Consider the following 16,839-nt stretch of genomic DNA (forward strand, 5'->3'; position numbering starts at 1 on the left):
CAGGGTGGAGACCTCAATACTCAGTGTACAGGTGAGCTCCGGTTAAAGGTCTGCAAAAGGCCGGGTGCAGTGGCTCACGCCAGTAATCCCAACACTTTGGGAGGCCGAGGTGGGAGAAACTCTTGAGGCTAGGAGTTCGAGACCAGCCTGGGCAAGATAGCAAGACCTCATCTCTACAAAAAAATTTTTTTTTAAATTAACCAGGTGTGGTGGCATGCACCTGTAGTCCCAGTAACTCAGGGGGTGAGGCGGGAGGATTGCCTGAGCCCAGCAGGTCTAGGCTGCAGTGGGCTGTGATTGTGCTACTGCACTCCAGCCTGGGTGATAGAGCGAGACCCAGCCTCAAAAATAAGTTAATGAATAAATACATACCTTCAAGAGCCTGGTAGACCCCTGCTTTTCTCAGCAGGAAAGTTAAGGCAGAGAGAAACGGGCACCCAGGCCAGCCCCGTTCCCTTGCTGAAGACAGGAGCCTCTTGACAGTTTGAGTCCTGGCTGGTTGCCACATGGCTGAGCCACGCTTCTGGCCTTAAGTCAGCTGTGGCTCCTGCTTGGTGGTGGCCACACGGGACAGGGATGCAGGTCACTCCCTGCAGGGTTCAGGCTGAACAGGGCCCTTGCAGTTGCACCAAAAAAAAGTTAACAATAGAGCATGGGGCTAAGAATGGTGCCAACCCTACACAGAGATGTGCCCTGGTCTGGCTCCCTCATTCTCAAGCCATTATGCCTGGGAGTCCCTTGCCCTGAGAGTACAGGCGACCCTTGGGCTGCATTGAAAGGAGAATAATGCCGAGGAAATGAGAGGCCATCTCACATGGTGTTCAGTCTGGGACCTTCACTTTGTGAGGACATCTATGATCATGGAGGAAAGTGAGCAGGAGGCTAGGGTCCAATCAGGAGAGTCCTGGGAGGAATGATCTCAGCCCAAGGTCACCTGCTAGTAACAAGAAGTAGCAAGGCTCTGACCCCACATGTGTCTAGATCTCAATGACTTAACCACAAGCCTGTGTTGCTTGAACTTCTTTGGTGTGGACCCAGAAGGCAGAGTTAGGAGCACAACAGAAGCTACAAGTTCCAACAAATTTTATTCAATATTTGGAAGATATCTCTAAGTCAGAGCTGTCTGAAAATGAATTGAATAGTTTTTTTAAGTGGTGTTCCAGAGGGTGTTTAAAAGATTCTGCAAGGGCATGGTGTCTCATGCCTACAATCCCAGCACTTTGGGAGGCCAAGGCGGAAGACCATCTGAGCCCAGGAGTTTGAGACCAGCCTGGGCAACATAGTGAGACCTCATCTCTATAAAATATCAACAACAAAAAAATTAGCCAGGCATGGTGGCACACACCTGTAACTTCGGTTACTCGGGAGGTTGAGGCAGAAGTGTCGCCTGAGCCCAGGAGGATGAGACGGTGGTGAGCCTTGATCATACTACTACACTCCAGCTTGGATGACAGATGAGAGATCCTGACTCAGAAAAAAAAAAAAAAAGGCTGCATGACTCTGGTCGGCTTAATTAAGCTTAAGTACATGTACAAAGTAAATGCTAGAACCAGGGGCCAAATCTGTGTTTCTTACCCTGGGTTCAAGCTGTCCCCACCCCAGGAAGCATCCTCTGATGTGCTGGTGTTATTGTGCGCTGGGCATTCTCCCCTGGGCTCAGCTGAAACGTTTTAAAAATGCTTAAAAGGAGTCTTGCTAACTAGGCTCTGTGCCCCCTCTGCTGTGGGGGTGTCAGAACCCATCTGGGCCCATCTCAGCCTGTCTGGTCCTGTCTGGGCGAGCCGGCAGGGGCTTCGTTACTAGGCAGCTCCCTTGAGCCTCTTGGGAGAACAAAATGACCAGGTGTGTTAGGGATGGCAAGCACCCAGGATCACTACTCTCAAGCAATTAGGGGACTGTGGTTGTCCCTTAAACTCTCGGACACTGCACAGAGGGGGGAGAGGTAGGTATCCAGGCAGGCTGGAATAAAGGGGCACTCAGGGAGTAATGTTTTCCCCATATCCCCTCCCAGCTCAGCCTCGGGGGGAGCAGGCCACGTCTCAGGGGATGGAGAAGTCTGTATTAAATGTAAGGAGAAAATCACCATGCAGCAGTGATGAGTGTGGGGGGCAGGGGAAAACACAGGGGGTTGGGGAAGGGGAAAGACGCACACACACAAGCCACCCCAGGCCGCCGAACACGTGCAGGAAGCCCTGGGGAGTTGGGGTGCCAGGCCTTTGCTGATGGGGGTGGGGAGGAGCCAGCACCAGAGATGCAGGACACAATGGGATCATGAGGGGCAAACAAAACAATCCCGAAGTGGAAAAATGAAAAGTTGACAGAATATGGATTTCTGCCTTAACTGATGTCAGCCCACAAATAGATGTGGCTGACGTTGCCTCCAGGAAGCCCTCCCTTTTCTCTACCCCAGCCCCTCTGAGGACCCCCTCCTATGCAGGATTTTTGGCACCGTTTCCTCCCTCCCGGGGTGTCCCTTTTCCACTGGCACCTGGGGATGAGAATTTAGCTCCGATGCCCCCAGCGCCCACTGTAACAGAGGAAGTAACTTCAGTCTGTCTACCCGTCGCTGTGGACTATCCAATTGGGAAGGGGGGCATTCCAGAGAGAAGGTGGATGATCCTTCCCAGTTGGAGGAAGATCCTGGCACCTTAACTGGATCTGCCTAGAGCAGAAATCCTGGAGCCAGACTTTGGTGACTTCCCAGCAGGAGACAGTGGTGGGAATCCTAGGCTGAGTGTAATACAGGCTGCAGTGATGTGGGGATGACTCAACAGGAGAGGGTCCTGATGCAATGTGGGGTTCACTTTGCACCCACCCTGTCCCAAACTCGATGCTGCAGAAGGCGAGTTTTGCAGAAACTGTCCTTGTTTTGTCATTTCTCGAAACTCCTAAGAGGTGTCATCCATTAATAAAATATAGGTAATGCATAATTATTTAATACCAAAAACGTACGAAAAACTAGCCGTGAATCGGCGGTTTCCATGTTTCCATGTCAAAGAGCACAAAGGCGAGAGGAAGGAATCGTTGAATCAGAAACCACAGAGAGCGGGCATGAAATCAGAATGGGCGACCCACTAGCGATGGGAAACAGAAGCAGCCTTGGTGCACGCGGCCCAGCCCGGAGGTCAGTGCCGGGGGCCAAGGCACCAGCGCCAAAGCGCGATTGAACTTGAACTTGAACCTGGACAGCGCCCGGAGCCCGCGCGGCTCTGCTCCTCCCCCACGGCCCGTCCCTGTCTTAGGGGACTCGCCCGTCCTGCGCCCCCTGGCGACCGCCTGGGCCGCCCGGGTCCACCTGCGGACACGCGGGTTGCAGAGCCCGAGGGCCAAGAGCGGGCACTGAAGAGCCAAGCAAGCCGTGCCTGGGTCACACCACACCTGCGGAACGCCCCCTGCCTGGACACCGGCGCCCCCTGCTCGGATACTGGCCCCCCAAGTCCCGCGGTCACCGAGGGCTCTAAGGGGAGGACACCCACCCGGGAAGGAGCACTCCCGCCCAGGCCCACGTCGGCCCGCTGCCCCTTCCTCTAAGGCCGCCGGTGCCAAGTCGGAAAGGGAGCCCCCTTCAAGGAAAACTTTAAATTGCGCTGATCAGAGAAAACTGTCTGTAAAAACGGAGGTGTTTCAACTTTACTTTCCAAGCCCCGCTGATGCAAAACGTGAGTTCCTGTGGAAGATGCAGAGAGAGGTTTTGTCCAGTGTCAAGAGTGCTACCTCTTTCCATTAAAAACATAAATTATAGGGCCAGGCTCGGTGGCTCAGCCTGTAATCGCTGCACTTTGGGAGCCCGAGGCGGGGTTCGAGACCGGCCCGGGCGACTTGGTGAGACCTCGTCTTTACAATAAATCAAAAATTAGCTGGGCGTGGTAGCGCCCTGTAGCCTGTAGTTCTGGCTACCTGAAAGGCGGAGGCGGAAGGATCACCGGAGGCCAGCAGGTCGAGGCTGGAGTGGCCGTGAGTGTGACACTGCACTCCAGCCTGGGCGATGGAGTAAGACTCCAACTCAATAATAATAATAAATTATATATGTATATGCACTCACACTGTAGAAATACAATTAAAAAGTAATTGAAACTTTTGAAATATCCCGCAGAGAGACTAACTTAATATTTATATATATTTTCCAAACATTTCTATGCATATTACACATCTATACAAATGGTAACAACCTATATAATACTATTTTATATGCTCTTTTTCAAATTTTACATCACAACTATTTTCCTACTTTAGTATAGCCTTCAAAAGGCGATTTTTTGATGATTGCCTAACAACCCATCACATGGGTGTGCTGCAACTTATTTAACCATTTAAATCCTAGACATTTATTTGGTTTCTGACTCTGCACTGGCAAAATGGCACCATGCTGAAGAACATTGATATCAATTGATTATTCCACTAAAATAGCTTCCTAAAAAAAAGAATTACTGGATTAAAATTTCAAACTTGTGACAAACTGTTGAATTGTTTTCCAGAAAGGTGGTTGTTATCTCCTTCTTGCCATCAGTGTGAAATAACCAGTCTACCTCTATCACCAACAGTAAGAACATTCTCCAAAATTGAATTATACTTATTTAAATTTTTGTCAACTCTAGAGAAGATAAAGTAATCCTCCTTGTAGTTTTAATTTGCAGTTCTAGCCGGGCTTGGTGGCTCAGCCTGTAATCCTGTGCTTTGGGAGGCTGAGGTGAGTAGATTGCCTGAGCCCGCAGGTTCGAGACCCACCTGGGCAACTTGATGAGACCTCATCTCTACAATAAATCAAAATCAGCCGGGTGTGGTAGCGCACGCCTGTAGTTCCAGCTACTGGAAGGCTGAGGCAGAAGGATCGCCAGAGCCCAGCAGGTTGAGGCTGCAGTGGCCGGGAGCGGCCATTGCACTCCAGTCTGGGCGACAGAGTGAGACTCCAACTCAAAAAAAAAAAAAATTGCAGTTCTTTGGTTAGTGGGACTGAACATGTTGTGCATTTCTTTTTATTGGCTTTTTGTATTTCTTTCTTTGTGGTTGCCTTTATTTTTAGCCTATTCTTTTAATGGGGAGATGAGTTCTGATTGGCTTCTAAGACTGCTTTCTATAACAGGGACATTTATCTCCTGTCACGTTTGCTACAAATATTTTTCCTAGTGTAACATTTGCTTTTTAAATAAGTTTTTTTTTAGGGTCAAAAAGCTAAAATTGTATGTATGATATAATCAAATACACCAGTTTTTTTCCTTCATGTTTCTTTTTTTCTGAGATTTTTATGCTTATCAGTTCTTTCTTTTCCTAGGATTGATTAAATATTTACTCTGTTTTCTGAAGCTTGTTCATGGTTTCTTCTTTTACATCTGACTTTTTAATTCACCTGGGATTTATTTTGGTGGCTGCTGAGAGGTAAGGTTCCAACTTGATTTTTCATCCAAGCTTCCAATTTCCCCATTAACATTTATTGAACAACCTATTGCTTCCCTGTTGGTTTTCTTTCTCATATATTGGGTTCTTACATACTAGGGTTTATTTCAGGGTTTTCCATTAGGTTTCATTGATCTGTCATTACTGATTTTTCAGTAATGCCAGAGGGACTTAATTACTCTGAGTTTTATAATACATTTTAATGTCTAATAGGGAAAGCCCCCTCAATGATCTTTTCTTCAAAAAAGTTAAGCTGTTCTAACAGATTTATTTTAAAATCCTTAGAATCAGTAGTTACTCTGTCTTAACATTTTTAATTTCTATCTCCTTTAAGAGTATTTCTAACTTTCTTCCCAATTACATTCATTAGAAGTTGGCATAAATTGTTTTTCTTTTTCTAAAAATTAATTTCTGTCATTGTCTTTGTTAAAAAAAACTTAATCTGCTCTCCTGAGGTTTATGTTGTTCTTCCTTTTTGCCTCTTCTGTGAAGATTGTGATCTTTATTAATTGTCCCAAGCAAAGTTAGTTATCTCAAGTGTACTTATGTATCACATCTTTATGCTTGTTTCAGTATTTACCACATTGTGTTAAAAACATTTTGTACAACCATATCCTTACCAAAACATGAGTGTTAGGTCAAAATCCCAGCAGGGCCTCCAAAATGTTCTGAAATCCAATGCTGTGTGAAGGATGCAAAGAATTGCACAGAAGTTAGATTAGAAAATATAGTTTATTTAGAAAGTAAATTAGAGAGAGAAAGAGAAAGAGAGGGAAAGAATGGAGATTCGCCTCCCCAAGGTAGGGGAGGGGGCCAAAGCTTAGGAAACATATCCTGGCCATAGCTCAATGAAGAGTGTTGCCTGACCAGAGTTTAGGGAAGCAATGGCCTATGTTGTTCTTCTAATGAATTCAACTTGAACAAAACAAAACGAGGTCTTGCTATGTTGCCCACCCTGCTATGCAAGGCTATTCACAGATGCGACCATAGGACACTATAGGCTTGAACTCATGAGTTCAAGCAATTCTTCTGCCTCAGCCTCCCCTTTTTTAAAAAAATAATGAAAAACTTCAAAGATATTTTTCCTCTGAGTATACCTTTGATCACATACTGAATCTTAATATGTAGGGTTGTCATTGTTATAGTTTTCTAAAGAGTATTTTTGAATTCTCTGTTACCAAGTTGTAATTGAAGAGACTGCTTTAAAAGTCCCCCCTAAAAGTTTCCTTTTAATGGAAGTTTTACGGGCTTGTGGTCAGAGAATATAGCCTGAACAATTTTTCTGACATTTTGAAATGTGTGACCAAGAAGTTGATTGATTTTTGTAAATGTTCCATGGATGCTTAAAAAGAAGATATATTATTTGTTTACAGGCTACAAGGTTCAATATTTCTCAGTTAATTAAAACATTTGATAATTCAGATTCTTGAACTCATTTTTGCATAAAAATTCAGTTTTCCTGTGTATGGCACTTTTATCCATATCAAATGGTTCCTTTGGACCATTTAATGATTTCTGCTCCAAATTCAACTTGGCTTGCAATGAATATTTCTACTCAACTGCCCTCTAACTTGCATTTCCCTAATATATCTTTTTTATTTTCCTTTTTGGGGAGAGTCCTTCTGGTTTAGGTGCCTCTTTGGTAAATAACACAAAATTAAATTTTGCTTTTAAATCGCATCTATGGAAGAGACATTGTCTTTTTTGAATAAGGAGTTAAATTCAATTATGTTAATTGTTATAACTTTAAAGTTTGTTTTTCTCTCATGAAAATGGGTTTGTAAATTGCACATTTTGTTTTTAAATGTTTCCTTCCTGCTTACTTTTTTCTGTCTTAGTCACGTGAGCTCTGATGTGCAGAAGGTGCACGTTCTCAGTATAAGGGAAGGCTCTCGGACTGATGTCAGGATCTCAGGTCTTCTGCTCCCTGGCTCTGTGACCTGAGGCACATTGCTCAACTTCTCTGTGTCTCAATTTCCTCATAGATCAAATGAAGATACAACAGTTCCCACAGAATTGTGGTGTGGATTACATGAAATAATACACCGTTCTTATTATCCTTGTAAACCTTTTAAAACCTTTAGGTTTTAAAAAAATGACAAACTATATTTCTGTAATTATTAAAATCAAGTCGTAGGGCTTTATTTTTAAAAATTATCCTTTATGTAAGACAATAAATTTAGCATCCTTTTACTAATCCCTTCAATTAGGTTTTTAATCTAAGGATTTGCAACTCTCTAATTGTCATTGAATTATTGTTTTTATTTCATACATCAACTCTTTCCAGAAACTACTTCTTCGCCATTTGATTTTGGTTTTGCAACTATGCATCAACGTAGTCTTGATTTCATATTTACCCGGTTTCAGTGATGTCCACCTGTCTCTCTTTCACATTATTTCATTATTAAGATCTTAGTTGTGAGTCATCTTTAGTCAACTGGTATGTGAGTTCCCCCTTAGCTGTCAGTAGTTTACCTTCTGAGACCAGAAAACTCAAGGAATGACCTTGGTTCCTTTCCAATTGCTTCACTCAAATGATAGGGTGAATCACAAACTTAAAACCCTGTGGAAGTGTTCTAATGGCTCCTGGAATTTAGGATTCCTGAGGAAAAATCAGTTCTGTGCTGCCTGTGTGCATCTAGGACTGTTTAATATTAAGATTCAACAAATTTTCTAGAAAAAGAATTGATTGGAATATGTCTAGGGGTGGCTTGCTCCCCTCAACTCCCCGACATTCTACCTGGAAAACAGGAATTCTTTGGGATCCTCTGATCTACCACTTCACACCCCCCCTCCCAGCCAATCTGAAAACGTTTTCTCTATCTCTTTGATTATGTGTTTATCCAAATTATTTCTGGTCTCTTCCTCTGAAATAACTCCAGTTCTTAGATTTAACTTGGATTCTATTGCCTCCCATTCTTATTCATCCTTTCTCCTTGTCTCTTCTGCATTCTGAGAGAACTTTGGTCTCCACGCTTCACATTTTTTACAAATGGAGTGCTGTCCATATGGATTTTCTTTTTGCTAAAATGATTTCAATTTCTGGTACTCTGCTTATATGAACCAGATACATTTTTACTTCATATCTGCCCAGTCTTCTTACCATAAAGACCATCTTTTTTGCATCCTATCAGGGATGCCCAAGAACTTCCTAATATTGCTTCTTGTTTCTGATAATTAAGCATTTTCTGGAATCTTCACGATTATTTTCCTCTTCCTTAAGGCTGCAGATTTTTTCCAAAGGCCTCAAGGAGGATCGCAGTCCCCGCGCCCTCCTCCTTCCCTCCCTGAGCATCCATCTACCTAGTCCTGGCCCCAGCAGGGGGTCACCTTAGGCTGCTCCCCTTCCCTCCAGGAAGTTGACTTCTTATTCCTCCAGCTAGAGGGCAGGGTTCCTGGGTCTAGCAGTCTTCATCCAGCCTGGGAGGATCCTTTTCCTATCCTCACTAACTGGTCCTCTGATACCCTAAACCACTCTGCAAACTTTTAAATCATGGATTCTTATTAATAAGTGTTTGAGTATGTACTCCCCATCACACATAAACTTATTATAAATTGTAGGCATATCTTACTTTCTACCTGTATACTAAATATTTGTCAGCTGACTTTTTTTTTTTTTTGAGGTAGAGTCTCACTCTGTCACCCAGGCTGGAGTGCAGTAGCACACTCATGGTCTCCACAGCCCTGACCTGCTGGGCTCAGGCGATTCTTCCTCTTCAGCCTTCCAAGTAGCTGGAACTACAGGTGTGCGCTACCATGTTCAGCTTATTTTTTATTTATTGTAGAGACAAGGTCTCGCCAAGTTGCCCAGGCTGGGCTTGAACCCCTAAGTTCAAGCAGTCCTCTCACCTCGGCTTCCCAAAGTGCTGGGATCACAGGCTTGAGCCACTGTGCCCGGTTTTACTTTTTTTTTTAAAGATAAAAATTACTATGAACAGCAATTCTTGTCATTTCTTCCCATGGTCCCAGTGCCTGTGCCCTGCACTGGAGGTTGTGCCTCAAGCCAAAGAGGCCCAGGAGAAAGCACAGTGCTCAGCCCTACCCACTGCCCCCAGGCTCTTCCAGCTCTGCTCAGCCTGCAGGATTTGGCTTGGAGGCTCCATCAACCCCATGCAATGCGCTCTGAAGTCCCAGACCACCTCCCTTCAGTTTTCTTGGAGTGGGAGTCCACGGGAAGGAGATGGGGACGAGGAGGTTGCTATGTTCTTGCTCCCTGCTTCCCATGAGTGCAGACCTGGGGATGAGGCAGGGCAGAAGAAGGTGGAGGAAGGACGCCTCTGCATCTTCCTTGCAATGGGAGTGCCGACTGTCTTTGAATGAGAGGAAAAATGGGCCATTAATTGTTTTTTTCCAGCTCTAGCAGCCAGGGCTTGAGAATCAAATTTCTCATTAAAATACCAGAATGTGCCAGGTGTGGAGGCTCATACCTATAATCCCAGCACTTTGGGAGGATGAGGCAGGAGGATCACTTGAAGCCAGGAGTTCAAGACCAGCCTGGACAACATAGCGAGAACTCGTCTCTACAAAAACGTAAAAAACTTAAAAAAAAAAAAAAAAAAATTCACAAGGTATGATGGCACACACCTGCAGTCCCAGCTACCCAGGAGGCTGAGATGGGAGGATCACCTGAACCCAGGCTGTCAGGGCTTTAGTGAGCCATGATGATGCCACTATACTCCAGCCTGGAGGACAGAGTGAGACTCTGACTCAAAAAACAAAATGAAACAAAAAAACCCAGTTTGCAGAAAATGAAAATTCACACCATCACAACCAAAAACCAGGCTAGAAGACCGGTGGCACTGGAACAGTATGTGCAGAATTTGGAGCCTCAGGAGGGAGAAGTCCAAAGTGATCTGCTCCAGAGGTTGGAAGGTCATTTACACAGCAGGACTCAGCCTGCTTTATCAACATGGTGGGAAAGCCCGGTTGTTCCTCCCAAGGAGAGAAACATCAAACGTGAGCTGGTGCACCATTGCCCAGGAAGGCTGACTTCCCCAACCTGCTGCCATGGTGAGGACCTGGGGCCTCAGACAGTCTCTCCACCAGCAGACTGCTGGGCGTTTGACAGCGTATAATACGGAGGTTCCTCCCTGGGAGGCCTGTGGGAGGCGGGCATGCAGCCAGGAGAATCCCAGAGAATGCTGAATGCCACAGCTGTCAGGCCTCGGAACCCATGATGTAATGCCTCGCTGGGGTCCAAGGAAAACAAGCCTGCTGTTGTCACTGCCCTCCCGGCAACCGGGTGCTGCCCTCCCGACAGCATGGCTGTTCTGCGTCCTGACGACTCCCTCTCCCTCCTCAGGAGGAGGAAACGTGGAAAACCTTTATTGTCACATAAAAGCCAGTCCAAGATATGAGAAATGTCTTTTAAAATGTGTCTTGCTGAAGAGGGATTTCCATAGCAACTTCAGAAGTGTGTGTACACAGCTAGAGATAAGTCTGGGCTGACGAGAGCCGCCTGGGATGTGAAGGAGCCCTGTTTCGGGCAGCAGCAGCTGTGGGTTTTTCTGGAACATGTCATGCTGCTGTGTGACCCTAGGCAAGTCACTTACCCTCTCTGTCACTAGGGACGGAGAGGTCCTTTTGTTCACACTATCTTCCCATCTGGTCTGATACTTCAGTCCCTCCAAGAACCCCCTGCTTCCAGTTTCTGTCCAGTCTTTGGCTGAATGATTCCTGTCTCAAGGTCTCTGCTGACCATGCTTTTTTTGGTTGTTGTTTAAGTCAAAGCCTCACTCTGTTGTCCAGGCTGGGAGCACAGTGGCACAATCACAGCTACTGGAGCCTCAAGTTCCTGGTTGCTCGGGCAATTCTTTTGCCCTAGCCTCCTAAGTAGTTGAGACTACACAGGCATGCGTCGCCACACCCGGCTAAACTTTTGATCTACTATAGAGGTGGGGTCTCTCTATGTTGTCCAGGCGGATCTTGAACTCCTGGGCTCAGGCAATCTACCTACCTCAGTCTCCCAAAGTGCTGGGATTACAAGCATAAGCCACTAAGCTCAGCCAGTCATACTATTATTTGACAGTGGGGAAAGGCAATGATCATTTAGGCTTGAGTCTGAAAGAAATTGCTTAGTCTTTGTAGGAGAAGTGCTTTGCCTGTTTAGGAAAAAACCTACTTACTCATGCATGTTTTCACAGTTCCATAGGTCAGATTCCTGAGAAAAAGTCTCTGAGACTCAGATTTGGCAGTGGGAGTCTTTGAGTGTGGGATGCTCTCGGGATCAGCATCCCTGGGGTATAAGGGAAGCAGGACTGGAAGCAGTGGCATCAGAGACCTCAGGTGATCCCTCGGGGACCTGGAGCTCTGCAGGGTTGTCCTACTGGGGACCTGGGCCTCACTTACACTGACAAGTCACTAGATGCTTGCTGGCCCTGGGCAAAGGACTTGACCTTGAGCAAGGCAACTCCTGTCAGTCGGGGCAATTCCTGAAGAGGTACCCAGCCACAACCAACACAGTCCCAGCTGAGGGAATGAAAGCCTGGGCCCTGGAGGGTGCAGCTGAGTGACAAAACACAGTACCCACTCCACACAGAGGTGTTCGAATCGAACATGACGTCAGCCCAGGAGACAGCTTGATAAAATGGTCAAGGCCATAGGCAGTGCAGGCAGGCACAGCATCACAGCTGGGATTTAAGTGTCAGATTCAGTGGCCTTGAGACTCTCAGATTGGGAAAGTTACCAAGAGAGTCTCCTAAGTGCAGGATTCACCCAGAGTTGGTGACACTAACGTAAAGTTCAGAGTCAGAATCAGAGTCAGATTTTGGCTCCACACTCAAAAGCTCTGTGAACTTCAGGCCAGTTTCCTCAACTCTAAGATGGGGATAGTCAAGGTACGTCCATCAAAAGTCTATAGTGAAGGCAAGCTGGGATCACATCCAAGCTTTTTATACAGAATGAGCTCAGGGCAAGGTCCCATGGAACAGATGCAGTGATCAGACCCACATGCGCTAATACCTGTCATGCTGTATTCAAGCAGATGCTTTTCGGCAAATGACCTTTTTACAAGAGAAGGGAACTTTAGGGGCATTTCTGATTTGCTCATTGTTTCTCTGAGCCTTGGTCTTTAGCTGAGCTTGTGAGTCATGTCTACAGAGAGAGAGACCCAGTGTCCTGCCAGGGGCCAGGCTAACCCAGCCTCGCTTGAAAGCTATGAAAAACCATTCAGTATCAAAGAAAATCAACCAAGGCCAGCAAGGTGGCTCACGCCTGTAATCCCAGCACTTTGGGAGGCTGAAGTGGGAGGATTGCTTGAGCCCAGGAATTCGAGACCAGACTGGGCAACACAGAGAGACTTCATCTCTGCAAAAATTTTAAAAAATTAGCCAGGCATGGTGGTGTGCATCTGTAGTCCCAGCTGCTCAGAAGGCTGAGGAAGGAGGACGACTTGAGCCTAGGAGGTTGAGACTATGGCAAGCCTTGATCATGCCACAGCACTCCAGCCTGGGCAACAGAGTGAGACCCCCAACCAGAAAAAAAGAAAAAAAAGATGTGTAATGGAGTTCTTTGCAAACTACACACTTTGAAACACTCTTATTTCCCAATAAAAAATAGAATCTCTCATACTTGTGATCGGTTCAGTAAAAAATGAAATGCACTTGCAGGTACTTTGTTGTGTGTTCAGCCTGTCTACTCATCTAAAATATATGCCAGACAGTTGATTTGAGGACATGGAAAACTTCAAAAACCTTAAAGGGCTATGCAAATTCAAGTATTATTGTTTATAGAACGCTTGGCTCCCATCAATGAGACAGGAAAACAGGAAGAATGTAGGCCAACGTATGAAAGCTGGTTTTTTCCCCAGGAGTTACCAAGGGACTGCTGCTATGGTTACTAATTTTCACTATCAGTGAATTGCAATACACAGTCCATACACATTACCTCGTGTGGGTCGAACAATAAATCCTGTGAAGGAGGGATTACTACCCAGCTTGCAGATGAGAAAACTGAGGTTCAGAGAGGTAAGTGACAGGCACGACGTGGCTCAACCAAGACTGCTATGAGGAGTCTGGGGCTGGAGCCCAAGCACACGCTTTCTCCATTGCAGGAGGAGGGGGTGCTACCAGAGAAGGCTCAGGCAGCACCGCACAGTGTGATCCCACTCAGAGCAGATGGCGCAGTGGCAGCGCTGAGGAATAGCGGTCTCTGAATAGGTAGGGATGGTGTGTCCCCAGGGCTCTGTATGTGAGAAAAGTCTTCCAACACTGCACTGGCTCTCAGACCGCTCCACCATCCTCAGGGGCCCGTGTTCTGCTCCTCTGAGTTTGACCGTGTGCCTGTGACCAAAATTCTGAAAGTCATGCCTGCAAACAGAGCATCTCAAAATAGGTGGAAAATATGGTTCAAGGCACCATGTGGGATATGTTTGGGCTAACTCTTCTCCAGACTTTCTTGTCTTGTTTTATCTCTGCCAGGACCCTGGTGCATGGAAGACTGGGCACTAACAATTGTTCAGTGCGGAAGGCTGAGGCGGAAGGATCACCAGAGCCCAGCGGGTCGAGGTTGCGGTGGCCGGGAGCGGCCACTGTACTCCAGTCTGGGTGACAGAGTGAGACTCCAACTCAAAAAACAAACAAACAAAACAATTGTTCAGTGTGATGATTTAAGAGTGACTACCAGGATCTGTGTACATTTTATAGGATGCTTGACACACCTCCAAAAGTGATAAATAATCTCTCTCAAGGAAATATGTCTTCATTCTATCTCAATCTTTAAAATGAGAAAAATGAGGCACAGAGAGGTTAAATAACTTGCCCTAGATCTCACAGCAACTTAGGGGCAGAATCAAGGTTTCTAATCTAGATGCAGACTCCACATGTGAAATCAGATCACAGTGCATGTCCAGGGCCAGTTTGCAAGGGCAAGTGTCACAAAGGGCAGCCCAAGGGCGCTGGTAGAAGGAGGTAGCTGCAGCCATACACTTGAGCCTTGACGTGGCTGTTCTGAGGAGCTGCTGGCATTATGGTCTAGAACCCTGGTCTCTATTGGACTGCATCTCCGTTTTCTCCCATCTGCTGCTTCACTGAAGAGGCCAGCCACTAACCTCCTAAAACAATGTTTCCCAAAGTATGTTCTATCAGTTAAGAGTTTTCCTACTTGAAGGTGCCTGTGAATAACCAGGTGAACTTGCTAAAACGCAAATTCTGATTCAGGAGTTCTGGGGTCTGAGATTCTGCATTCTAACAAGTTCCCTCTGGTGCTGATGCTGCTGGTCTGCAAACCAAACTGAGTAGCAAGGTATCAACAGTGTTTTACAATAAAAAGAATTTGTGAGCAAATACTTTTGAAAAATCTTAAACTCAACGAATATAAACCAGTTTCACTACTGCAGGACTTCTCGGAGCCTTTAAAATGCTAATAAGCATCATTAATCCTTAAGAGGGAGAAATTGCATAGTGTTACTTACACATGAGTTAATGATGTAACCAGGATGCTTTGATATACTGATTTACGAAGAGGAAACAGGAAATCAGAAATATTCCATGCTTGCCCCACTCCTTACTTTGCTTCCAACGTTTCAAGGTTACAGCTCCCTTTCAGTCCTGACTCAACCCTCCCCTCTCTCCCACCTTGTCCTTTAATTAAGGTGCTTGGACACACACCTGTCTCCTCCATCAGACCACACACTTCCTGGCAACCCTGCTCCCCCCGACCCCACCCCCCGTCCCAGTCCCAGCCCCGGGTTCTACACACAGGGCCCAGGTGGAAAGGACAACAGGAGTGGCGAAAATACCTTTCACAGACGCGGACGGTCCATGCTGCGATGATCCACAGCGAGATGCTGAACACGAGCAGCACGGTGCCGGGGCAGATGGTCATGAGCGTCTTCATGACGAAGCGAGTGTTGAAGTTGATCTTGTTGAGGGCCCCGATGCTGCGGGACGAGGCATCGGTGAAGAGCTTGCTGTGCAGCAGCATGACGCGGGCAATCAGGTACAGGCGCAGGAACATGGGGATGGACAGGATGATGTCCACGTCGGCCTCCGCCCGGGAGGGCGTGTAGGAGAAGGCCAGGCGCGCCGTCCAGAAGAACTTGTACTCGCCGGGGATGGGGTGGATGGCGCACACCAGCATCTCCAGGCTGATGTAGAGGATGCGTTCGTAGGTCATGGCTATCCGCCAGTCGTCCGCGCCGTTGTCGATCACGAAGAGCTGGCGGGAGCAGAGAGCCCATTAGTGTGGCCAGGCCCTGGAGGCACCCAGCAGGGCCGAGGGAGGACGGGCAGGCCAGGGCAGGTCAGCCTGAGCATCTCTGTATGCTCTTTGGAGGCCTCACTGGGTGGGGAGAGCCTGGATGAGGGGTGGGGAGGCCCTGGCTAAGACCCTCACTCTTGGGGCTTCATTTTCCTCCTCGATAAATTGCTTCTTGAGATATAGTGATTTATCATAAGAATAATATATTTGGTCTTCATCCTGGTTTCGGCACAGTTCCCCCAAACCCTAGGAAATTCCAGAGTGTTGTGTCTTTTGTATGCTGATGAGATGCTGGTGGCCGGGGGCGCCTGGGTCACCTCAGGACGGGCGAATGTGTGCTGGATGCCAGGAAGCCAACCTGGTGATGAGAGGGCTGGAATTTTCAGACCCACCACCTACCCTCCTGGGAAGGGAAGGGGCCTGAAGTTTGAGTTGTTCACCAACAGCCAATGATTTAACCAATTGTGCCTATGTAATGAAGCCTCCATAAAAACCCAGAAGGACAGGGTGGAGATGAACTTTCAGACAGCTGAACACCCGGAGGTGCTCGTGGAAGGCATGGAAGTTTTGTGCCCCCTTCCTATAGACCTTGCCCCCTGCAACCCTCCTGTCTGGCAGCTCATCTGCATCCTTTGTAACCTTCTTTCTAAGGAACCAGCAAATGCGTTTCCCTGAGTTCTGCAAGCTGCTCCAGCAAATTAATCAAACCCAAGAAGGGAGTCATGGGAACCCCTGAGTTACAGCCAGTTGGCCAGAGGCACAGGTAAAACAACCCAGGGCTAGTGACTGGCATTGTGTGGGGGGCAGTGTTGTGGGACAGAGCCCTCCACCTGTGGGATGGTGTCAGAGTTGAATTGAATTCTAGAACTCCCAGTTGGTGTCCACTGGAGAACTGCTTGGAGTGTGGGAAACACCCGCCCTCCCCCAACATTTTGCTGACCACAGGTGTTCTGTGTTGAGCCAGGACAGCAGGAGGAGAAAACAGTTGGGTTGGTTTCCTACGGCACACTTCCCAAAATCCTTTCCTGATGAAGGTGCCAGTCCTCCCACCCACCTCACCAAACTGGCTGTTTCACGATGATGAGATAGAGCTTGTTTGTATTAAAAACACATCCCTGAGCCCCTGCCAGCCCCAAGTCGAGCGCGGGAGGGGGGCATGGAGATGAAAAGTCCTACTTCCTACATGAGTAAACTCATAAGACCTGGCACAAGTCCCTGCACCCCACTCCAAGCAGGGACAGCAAGGGTTTG

At 46.9% G+C, this 16,839-nt stretch overlaps 1 protein-coding gene across 2 annotated transcripts in view; it reads right to left on the reverse strand.

Annotated features, from left to right (window-relative positions):
• Nucleotides 1-16,839, reverse strand: part of KCNN3 (potassium calcium-activated channel subfamily N member 3) — a 176,609-nt gene that overhangs the window by 52,559 nt on the left and 107,211 nt on the right. For both annotated transcript variants that reach the window (XM_008048583.2, XM_008048584.1), the window contains exon 3: nucleotides 15,128-15,546. In XM_008048583.2, the coding sequence (XP_008046774.1) occupies nucleotides 15,128-15,546 (419 nt within the window). The remainder of the gene's footprint in view (nucleotides 1-15,127; nucleotides 15,547-16,839) is intronic.

This window comes from Carlito syrichta, unplaced genomic scaffold, assembly GCF_000164805.1.
Source record: "Carlito syrichta isolate Samal-C Ts95f unplaced genomic scaffold, Tarsius_syrichta-2.0.1 Scaffold126413, whole genome shotgun sequence".
Lineage (NCBI taxonomy): Eukaryota > Metazoa > Chordata > Mammalia > Primates > Tarsiidae > Carlito > Carlito syrichta.